The sequence below is a fragment of the Alligator mississippiensis genome, chromosome 4 (assembly GCF_030867095.1).
Source record: "Alligator mississippiensis isolate rAllMis1 chromosome 4, rAllMis1, whole genome shotgun sequence".
NCBI lineage: Eukaryota > Metazoa > Chordata > Crocodylia > Alligatoridae > Alligator > Alligator mississippiensis.
In genome coordinates this window covers 65,483,642-65,494,555 of record NC_081827.1, presented here as the reverse complement: position 1 = coordinate 65,494,555, position 10,914 = coordinate 65,483,642, and the positions used below count along the sequence as shown (strand labels likewise).

At 46.4% G+C, this 10,914-nt stretch overlaps 1 protein-coding gene across 1 annotated transcript; it reads left to right on the top strand.

Annotated features, from left to right (window-relative positions):
* Positions 1-1,339: 1,339 nt before the first annotated feature.
* AVPR1A (arginine vasopressin receptor 1A) lies at positions 1,340-7,465 on the top strand. Its single transcript, XM_019491293.2, has 2 exons — positions 1,340-2,300; positions 5,348-7,465. Exons 1-2 carry the CDS (start codon positions 1,355-1,357, stop codon positions 5,629-5,631), a joined length of 1,230 nt encoding a protein of 409 aa, XP_019346838.2. The 5' UTR covers positions 1,340-1,354; the 3' UTR covers positions 5,632-7,465.
* Positions 7,466-10,914: the final 3,449 nt, after the last annotated feature.

The window sequence follows — 10,914 nt, the reverse complement described above, 5'->3', positions numbered from 1 at the left end:
CATCTGTGCCACAGGATGGAAATTTCCAGGACCATAAGGGCTAAATCCAGACACCCTCAGATGCACTAGCTTCCCGGGCAACAGCAATCACTCAGATCTATTCTGGGAATGAAAACGTAGAGGGAATGTGTTGCCACCTGGTGCCTGCTCGCTCTTGAGGGATGCTGGCTGTTGTTTCTGTGGGATAAGGTGGTGTTTTTCTTTTCCAAAACCCCACTAAAGGGCTTGGGGGAGACAGGACATTTCCACAATCCCTGTGTGCCATTGGGGGCAGTGAAAGGGACCTGCTTGCTGCTCCCTATGGACATTTCTACCAAGCTGAGGCAACCCCTGCAAAAGCAGGCTGCCCTGGGGGGCACTATCCACCTCCAATGATGCTGCCCTACCCTTTCCTTTATCCCTGCCTGGGGCCCCTGCCAGCTGCCTGCCGCTGTCCCAGGGATCAACTTGGGGGTAGCCCTGCCTTGAGCAGGGGGCCAGAGGGGACTGCAAAGGATCATTTAATCCAGCTCCCTGCTGGAGGCTGGATCCCTGCGAGGTCCCTTCCAGCCCTAGGAACCTGGCAATGTTCAGAGAGGCCCGGCAGCCTGGAGGGTGCCACCTCAGTGACTATAGCCACCTCTTTGCTGCTGCTCTTCCCATCTACCCAGCCCTGGGTGAGAGAGAGAGAGGGCGAGCAGAGGAGAGAGTCCCTGTGTGTGGAGGGGTTTGGGGGTGTGCAGAGGGGGAGTCCCAGTGTGTGTGTGTGTGAGAGAGAGAGTGAGTGGAGGGGGGAGTCCGTGTGTGTATGGGTTTGTGCGGGCGTGAGAGCGAGGGAGAGTGGAAGGGAAGAGTCCCCTGTGTGTATGGGTTTGGGGGTGTGTATGTGTGTGTGCACGTGTGAGCAGAGGGGAGAGTCCCTGTGTGTGGAGGGGTTTGGGGGTGTGCGTGTGTGAGAGAGAGAGAGCAGAGGGGGAGTCCCAATGTGTGTGTATGTGTGTGTGTGTGTGTGTGTGTGTGTGTGAGTGAGAGAGCGAATGGAGGGGGGAGTCCGTGTGTGTATGGGTTTGCGCGGGTGTGAGAGCGAGGGAGAGCGGAGGGGAAGAGTCCCCTGTGTGTATGGGTTTGGGGCGGGGGGTATGTGTGTGTGCGCGTGTGAGAGAGGGAGGGAGAGGGAGAGCGCGGAGGGGGAGTCCCCGTGCGTGTGTCGGGGCAGCCCCGTCGGCGGGCGAGCGGGCGGGAGCGGGGAGGCGGGGGGCAGCGGAGCTCCAGCCCCGCCGCGGCGGGCAAGGGGCGGCGCGGCGCGGCGCGTCCCGCCATAAAGGCGGCGTCGGGGCTCGGCGCGGCCAGGTGCAGCGCAGCTCCCGCCGGCCCCATGCGCTCCGCCGGCGGCCCCGGGAACGGCAGCGAGTGGCGGGCGGCAGAGGGCGGCGGCGTGGGGGGGCCGGAGCCCTGGTCCCGGGCGCCCAACGCCAGCGGGGCGGGGGCGGGGGCGGGGGGCGACGGGCGCGACGAGGAGCTGGCCAAGCTGGAGATCGCGGTGCTGGCGCTGGCCTTCGGCGCGGCCGTGCTGGGCAACGGCGCGGTGCTGCTGGCGCTGCGGCGCTCGGCGCGGCCGGCCTCGCGCATGCACCTCTTCATCCGGCACCTGAGCCTGGCCGACCTGGCCGTGGCCTTCTTCCAGGTGCTGCCGCAGCTGTGCTGGGACGTGACGTACCGCTTCCGCGGCCCCGACGGGCTGTGCCGCGTGGTGAAGCACCTGCAGGTCTTCGGCATGTTCGCCTCGGCCTACGTGCTGGTGGCCATGACGGCCGACCGCTACCTGGCCGTGTGCCACCCGCTGCGCACGCTGCGCCAGCCGGCCCGGCGCTCGCGGGGCATGGTGGCGGCGGCCTGGGCGCTCAGCTTCGTGCTCAGCACGCCGCAGTACTTCATCTTCTCGCTCAGCGAAGTGCGCAGCGGCGTCTACGACTGCTGGGCGCACTTCATCACGCCCTGGGGGTCCCGCGCCTACGTCACCTGGATCACGGGCGGCATCTTCGTGGCCCCCGTGCTGGTCCTGGCCACCTGCTACGGCTTCATCTGCTCCCGCATCTGGAGCAACGTGCGGGGCAAGACGCGGCCGCCGGGGCCCGGGGCGAGGGCGAGGGCGGGCGCGGGGGTGGGCTTCCCCTGCGTGAGCAGCGTCAAGAGCATCTCGCGGGCCAAGATCCGCACGGTGAAGATGACCTTCGTCATTGTGTCGGCTTACGTGGTGTGCTGGGCGCCCTTCTTCACCATCCAGATGTGGTCCGTCTGGGACCAGCACTTCGAATGGGTCGGTAGGTGCAGGGCTGGGGCCCACCCGGGGTCGCTGCAACCAACGGAGGGGCGGGGGCCGCCCCTGCCCGCCCCTGGGGACCCACAGGGCTGGTTCTGGGGGGGAATAGGGGCCCGCCGTCTCCCTGGTGCACCCCTGTCAAATGGCCTGCGAGGAGCAGCGGATGGGGCGCTGTGCTCCTGCTGGCCTCTGGATGAGTGGTGCTGGGTGCAGGATGCTCTCGGGGATGGCTGTCCCCAAGTTTGCTGCTGGAAGAGGGGGAACAGGGGAAAGAGTGCCAGAGGCAAGGCTCCCTTCTGTTGCCCCTGCTGGTTGGGACACTGTAGAGGAATCTGCCAATGCAAGAGGCTCTTCAGCGGGTCTGGAAATAAATAGGTAATTTGGGGAGGGATGGGGGATCCCATCTCAATCAACAGTGAGCGCTGGGGTGTGCGGGATCCCATTCTCAGCTGAAAGCTGCCATGGAGCTTTCTACTGCCTGGCCCAGCTCTGCTGCTAGGCATGAAGGGGGGAGCTAGCTTGCCGTCTCCCCTCGAGTGAAGCTGCGGCACCAGATTGGGCGTCATCACCTGAACAGGAAAGGTGCAGCTGAGTACTCAAATCCTTGCCCAGGCATAAAGGGGGCTTCCTAGCAGCTCTTATTTACCAGAGCACTTGCCTATAAACATTTTTCCTAAATTGTTGTAAATGCGTTTCTTTCTTGCAAGCCTGCAGTTTCCAAGCTGCTGGTATCACTCCATAGAGTCATAGAGAAGCAGGGCTGGAAGGGACCTCCAGAGGCCATCTCATCCAGTATTTCTCAACCTATGGGTTGTGACCCAAAAATGAGAATATGTGAAAGGATCATGAACAAACTTTAAAAATGGATCAACAAACTTTAAAAATGGATTCTCCTTTAAAGGAGAAAAATGCAGGAAACCATGGCTTTTCCCTTTGCAGGCTGGCAGAGCTCCAGCTTGCATGGAGCTGCTTGGGGCCCCCCATTCCCCATACACTGGGGGTCTGGGGGCAGGGGACAGCGGGTCGAGAGTGAAGGGCACTAGGTCAGGACTGGTCATTAACGCTCACAAATGGGTCCTGGTATAAAAAAGGATAGGAACCACTGACCTAGTCCAATCCCCTACCTGAGGCAGGACCAGCCCTATTTAAATCATCTCATACAGTCCATCATTTATTTTAAACTTCTACAGAAGCCTACCATCAACCCTGATACAACACAGACCTAACACCCTGATCTGCCACAGGTAAAGCAGGGGAATCACAGCAGCCAACATCCTGCTTCTATGAAATTGTTGCCAATATATGCCCAAGAGAACCAGAGTAGAACTCCCCCACTCCCCACTACAAAGGAAGGCAAAAATCCCCACAGCCCATACCAATGTGACCATGGGGTAAAATTCCTTCCTGACCAAATATGATGATCAGTCTGACTCTGAGTGGAGATCCTCTGGTCAGGAACCTCTAGCTTTAATTCCAGCAGAAGCATTGGCACATCCCAGTCAAAGTCACCATCCTTGGCTGTAGCCAACATCCAGTGTCTGAGAGAGGCTTAAAAACACCCTAACACTTGATATTCCTCTGCAATAATCAGGGAGGCTGTCCACAGTTTTGTTTTCTTGTTTAAAGGTTTAGTGCTCACTTAAATGTTTGGCTTGCAATATGTCTACTGTTCAACAAACATAAAAAAAGGAATTTTGCACATAATTCTGCGGGGATTTTTTTTCCCACAGCCAAGTGATCAAAAATATCTTCAGCTTAAAAAGTACTAAGTCAAATACTTTATGAAAGCTTTCAGAAGATGTGTGACTACTATTTGTAATGAAGAAGCTTTTGTGAAAGAAACTATTGCTGTTTCTTTGTGATTTTTTTCCAAGTAATGTCAAGAATGAAATATCTGCATTTATTGGAACCATCAATAAAGAGTTCCCTAAATTTCCAAGCTCCAGGAATGTGCATGTTGTATTTTTAACTTAATGAATCCATTTCAGAAATAGCACAGAGGATGTAATACCATTCTTGTGAATAAAATTCTGGAAGCAATTTCTCTGCTGTGTATGTGTGCATGTATACATTATGTAAATATAAGAATATGTAAACAGAGTGTGAGATTGCAAGCTTCAGATAGTATTTCATCCCCTAGAGTCTCAGCAAGAGCTTTCATTTCATAAGAAACATGCAGTGAAGCCACAAATGACAATGCATATATAGATGTTCAAATAGAAATAGAAATGAAGCATTGAAGGAAACTAATAGTACAAGTCTGGTTTCAAAATGAGAAAAATATTTAAAATTTCTATCTGAAAGCTGGATGTGTTCAACAAAGATTAGTATGAAGAGACATTTTAATTAATCAAGACAGTTTAATTAATCTTGTGGAAGTACTTAACACAGCAAATATATTCTTGTAGAGCTTTGATAATTACAAAGAAAAGCTACTTACAATTGAATATATTTGAAAGCATGTAACAGTTTAATTCAGTAAAAGGAGGAGGAGGAATTTTTTTCTATGACATAGTAGTTTAGAGTTTTCTTTCAGGTCTTTGATCTCTGCCATTAAAAGTTGTGTTCAATTTAGAGTCATGTGAATCTTTTTATTGATTTCAGTAGGCTTTGGATCACACAGCATGAAACTTTTGGAGGAAAATATGTAGGCAAACGTCTGAATATAGATTTAGTAAGGACTTCAGGCTTGGGAATTAAAACGCCAACACACATTGAATATTTATGGGAGCAAGTCTGTGCACACTTTATTGAATATAAAGTTTACTGTGTGCTCAAGTGCTTTCCTGGCCCTTAGATCCCATACCAGAAGTCCTTCATCTTTGTTCACACAGATGTTCTATTGGCTTCAGTGGAGTTTTACTTGGGTAAGGTCATTCTGGATTGCGCCCTTTTTGCTGAGTTTAAATATTAGTCACTGCTCAGTTCAAGGACTGCTTTTCCTTCATACATTTGTTCAGCAGTTAACATAAAATAATCAAAATGGGAAAGGAACTGCTCCCATTCTTTAGATTTTGTTACTAAGTTAACTCTTTTTTTCCCCAATAGATTCTGAAAACACTGCAGTTACAGTAACTGCTTTGTTGGCCAGCCTGAATAGTTGTTGCAATCCATGGATCTACATGTTCTTTAGTGGTCACCTCCTGCAAGACTGTATACAAGGCTTCCCTTGCTGTCGAAAAATAAAGCACCCACTCAATAAAGAAGATTCTAACAGCACCAGAGGAAGACAGACTTCTTTTACCAACAACAGAAGCCCAACCCAGAGTTTGGACACTTCGAAGGATTCACTCAACTTAAAATCCACCAGAACAACTCCCATTCCAACTTGAGCCATTGACCACAGAACAGAAAAGTATCGGCACTTGTGACTATTGCAGCCCTTATGACTCTTAAACAGCATAGCACTTTAAACTGGTCAAAGGCACTAATAATGTTAACAAGGAGCTCTAAAAGTAACCATAAAATGAAAGGTATTATATTGCTAAATAAACTCTCTTGCACTGCTGTAAAGGAAGGCTATAAATTATTTTTCTGAAAAATATTAATGACATAAAGAAAAGTAGAACTTGTGCACTAGTAGTGTAGGGATACAGATGGGTGCCTGGGGTACAAAGTCGGTCAGAGGATGACTTTTGGTTCCTTCACAATCACCTGGCTACCAGCAGCAGCTGCTTTTTCAGCCCCCTCATGCTTCCAAGTCAGCATCAGGGCAGTTGCCCTGTTTGCCTAGCCCTAGTTATGCCAGTGTTAGGCACCTGATCTAGAAGGAATGCCAGTGGCCATTATTTTCTAAACAGAGTTAATGTTATCTTTTATTTGTTTCCACAACAACTAGTACTAACATGTTGGCCTAGAAGCAATTTAGATTGCAACATTACTTTAACATAGGAAGAGAAATGTAACCATTCCCGTTGCATTACCTTTCCAAACAGTATTGAATCATAGAAAAGTAGGGTTGGCAGGGACCTCAGGAGGTCATCTAGTCCAACCTCCTGCTCAGAGCAGAACCATCCCCAACTAGATCATCCCAGTCAAGGCTTTGTCTAGCCGGGTCTTAAATATAAACCTCCAGGGATGGAGATTCCACAACTTCTCCGGGTAACCTGTTCCACTATGTTACTACCTTCCTCATGAAAAAGTGTTTTCTTATATCTAACCTAAACTTCTCTTGCTACAACTTGAGATCATTGCTCCTTGTTCCATAATCTGCCACCACAGAGAACAGTCTAGCACCATTCTCTTTGTAAACACCCTTCAGATAGCTGAAGGTTGCTATTAAATCCTCTTTCAGTCTTCTCTTCTCTAGACTAAATAAGTCCAGTTCCCTCAGCCTCGCCTCATAAGTCATGTGCCTCAGCCTCCTAACTATTCTTGTTGCCCTCCGCTGGACTCTCCAATAATAACTGAGAGTGGCTGCAGTTGTTTGTTTTAAGATTCCAGTCCTGCAGTCTGTAGTCATGCAAATCTTCCATTGTGTATGGACCGTAGGCCTGGATTGTGGGGGCAAATCCTGCTTTTATTTATATTGATGGAAGTTTTCCTTTAGTACAATCAGGATAAAACACCTGCTTTTAATGCCTTTGCCACTCTCTATTCTTTAATTAAAAGTCAAAGAAAAAGTGCAGTGGAAAGAACCTCTTGAACCAACACCAGTACAAAAAAAACCCCCAGCCTGACTTAAGATCAGAGACTGTTTTTGTTTTTTTTACTGGGATGGGTAGGATCTGACCCCTTAAATGCCACAGTTGTTTCTTCCTTTTGCAGACAGTCCCACTGAGGTCAACTGAATGATACTCCTGACTGATATTTACAGTATTTGTATATTCCAATATGTAAATTCAGTCCTTCTCAAACCTTTTCTGAGAACACACAGGAATTGGAAATGCTCGCTTTTGGCAAATCATAATTAATTTTCTCACTGAATTACAAGTTTCAATAATGGCTATAAATTATTGTTTAACAAAAACATAATTCAGTTAGCTTTTCTGAAATACTCAAAACGTGCCAATATACTACTCTGATGTGCCTCATCAATATTGGTCTTTCTAACATCTAAGTACTTTAAGATAATTATCATGACATTTGGGTTTCAAGGTTCCTTGACTTTTGCTATGTTCCCTGCAACACTGAGGCTGGTAAGACCTTAAAATTATACCTACTACATGATGTTGTCTCTGCTTTTGTCTGGTTCATTCTCATGAGTGCAACAGTTACTGAAGTATGCTGTACTTCTGCTGATAGCATGCAGGACTCTTTCATTTCCATTTTGTTCTTGAGAAAGTGAAAAAGCAGTGGCACATGCCCATAGTGACATGCATCACATGTATACTTATATACCTGTGGTCTGAAAACAAGAGAAGTTTAGCACTATGTTTCCTATTAAATTCCCTAGTCCTCTTTTTAGTGACCCAGACATTTTATTACCATAGTCATTTGGGTAGATAAAATCTTAAGAGTGTCCACTTTGTGTTTGAACAGGAGCAGAATTGGGCCCAGTGGGCACATCTACATGTCCTATTTTTCAAAGCAATAAATGCTGGTGCATATTGTGCCAGAGTTTATTGTTCCCAGGCACACATGTAAATGCATAAATTTTCCTTTTGCAGAATATGTATTAATAAAACAATGGTATTAATGGGAGTTCTCTTTGCATAGAGATAAGAAGTAATTCACAGTGTGTATCTGGATAGATTATACTGGACACATCTACACATGCTATTAATGCACCTGAATAAACTCTGGCTCAGTTCATGATAGAGTTTATTGCTCCTAGGTGCAGCATTTACATGTGCACCCATGACCGCAGCACCTTGTGCTGGGGTAGAGCAGCTCTGACTGCCAGAGGACCCGGGTGGTCAGCCTGCCAGACTGGGGCTGCTCTGACCTGGCTCCATGTGCTATGAAAGGGCTGGCTGGAGGGTGCTACAGGGGGTGTTCCAGTGTGGGGCTAACCAGTAAGCAGCCTCTGCACTGTAGCACCCTTGTGCCCCAGTCAGCCCCATCAGCATCTACACATGTGTTGCTGCAGAGTAAAGAACTTGTATTTACAAGTACTATCCTTCATTGGAGTTAATTAGTTTACTCCATCCTAATAGCATCGCGTGTGTAGACAGTGCCGTTTTACTGTGGAGCGAATTAGTTGGCTCAGCAATAAGCATTTCATATAGACATGCCCAGGACCTAGTCATACTAAAGGGAATATTGTAAAAAATAGTTGGAACTGCATACAAATTAGAGTTGTATTTTGTCCATATTCTACTCCATATCCATGTCAGTTTAGTATAAAAACTGAAGATACAATGTGGGCTGAAAGGAAGAAGAGATTAATTTTATTTAATTGATACTTTCCAAAGAAAATCATAGTATTTTATTCTAAAATTATTTTAATTCTGTTCCTTCTTTTTCCAGGAAAACAATCAACTGCACTTATGGGTTCTAAAAGAGCAATTATTTTTTGAAATAAAAAAGAGGACATTGATAAAATGGCTTATACTTAATAGACCAAGCTCCCTTCTGTTCACAACTGTTATGCATAAGGTTTCCATGTGATAATGGGTAAATCTGTGTATACCTATGGTTATATTTTTGATTCAAAAGTTATGTATTTTAATTATGGAACCATACATTCATGTATAATATAATTACACATATGTGTGTAATTATGTATGTGTTTATGCATATGTACACACATACACACACAAAATATGCATACCTCACACTGTTTAGATTTTGAGCAAATGCATATTTCACTTTTTAAATGCATAAATTGCAAATGTTTAAAATTGAAATGGTTTCATATTAGGACACTTCTTTCATTCATTTTTATTTTTTGTTATTTATCTTTCCATATGAAGCATTTATTATATAAGGAACTTGCTGCACTTCCTTTGTTTTGACTAAGTACATTAGCCTGAATTATTTTTTTCTATCATGGTTTACATTAAAAATACAAGGCAGAAAAATAAATTGTTAACGGAAGTAATCTGATTAATGAATAGTGTAAAAATAAAAGCCAACCATGAGCCAAAATGATAATCTTCTAGTTTCTTTTCCATACGTTACAACATCTATGATTAAATTTGGAGGATTTCCAGTGCAACTGTATTTCACAAATGCTATGTAGTTCTTGTGACTGTTTTGATAAACCTGCACATAACTGTATTTGAGATTTTAAACTTTTTGTGATTATTTTGAGTCTTGTTTTGTTTTGGAGTTTTTTTGTTTAATTTTCATATAGGAAAAAAGTCCTCATGTTTAAAGTTGTTTTTTGACACAGGTACAAAAATGCTTTTTTCTGGAGTTAATGTTTGGTCAAGATTTTCATCCACTAATGAAAACAGGAAGAAGAAAAAAATAGTTTCAACAAATGATGAAATATTGCTCATTTAAAATGTACAGTATAAACCTGTTCCAATAAACTTCAATTTATTCAATGAAAAATATATTTGTGTTGGCTTTATTTATTTTTTTTAGAAAAAATGTAAAGACTACTAAATAAGTGCTGGGGTCTGTGGAGTCTTGTTAGAAAGAAAAATCACCATTGGTTTTCATATTTCATAGATTTCATAGATTTCACAGACATTAGGGCTGGAAGGGACCTCGGAAGATCACCGAGTCCAGCCCCCCGCCCAAAGGGCAGGAAGTCAGCTGGGGTCATAGGATCCCAGCAAGATAAGCATCCAGTTTGCTCTTGAAGGTGTTCAATGTAGGCGCTTGAACCACCTCCAGTGGCAGGATGTTCCAGACCTTGGGGGCTCGGACAGTAAAGAAATTCTTCCTTATGTCCAGCCTGAAACGGTCTTGTAGTAGTTTATGACCATTTGACCTAGTCGTCATCCCTTGGGGCGCTCTGGTGAACAAACGTTCCCCCAGATACTGGTGGTCACCCCTGATAAACTTATAGGTGGCCATCAGATCACCCCTGAGCTTGCGCTTTTCCAGGCTAAAGAGCCCCAGGGCTCTCAGCCTGTCATTGTAGGGTCTGCTTCCCTGACCTCTGACCATGTGCGTGGCTCTTCTCTGGACTCTCTCAAGCTTCTCCACATCCTTTTTGAATTGTGGAGCCCAAAACTGGACGCAGTACTCCAGCTGCGGCCTCACCAAGGCCGAGTACAAGGGGAGAATGACGTCCCGGGATTTGCTTGAGAAGCATCTATGGATGCAAGCCAGCGTTTTGTTTGCTTTACTAGCCACAGCATCGCACTGCAGGCTCATGTTCATCTTGTGGTCAATGATGACCCCCAAGTCTCTTTCTTCCATAGTGCTAGCCAACATAGCACTGCCGAGCCTATAAGGATGCTGCGGGTTTTTCTTCCCAAGGTGGAGAACCTTGCATTTATTGACATTGAACACCATCAGATTCTTGTCTGCCCACCTGCTGAGCCTGTCCAGGTCAGCCTGGATCACTCGCCTGTCTTCCGGTGTGGATGCTTTGCCCCAAAGTTTGGTGTCATCGGTGAACTTGGCCAGTCCACTTCTGACTCCAGTGTCCACATCATTAATGAAGATGTTGAACAGTATGGGTCCAAGGACAGAGCCTTGGGGGACCCCACTGGTCACAGGACACTACGATGAGTGACTTGCATCAATTACTACCCTCTGGGTCCGACCAC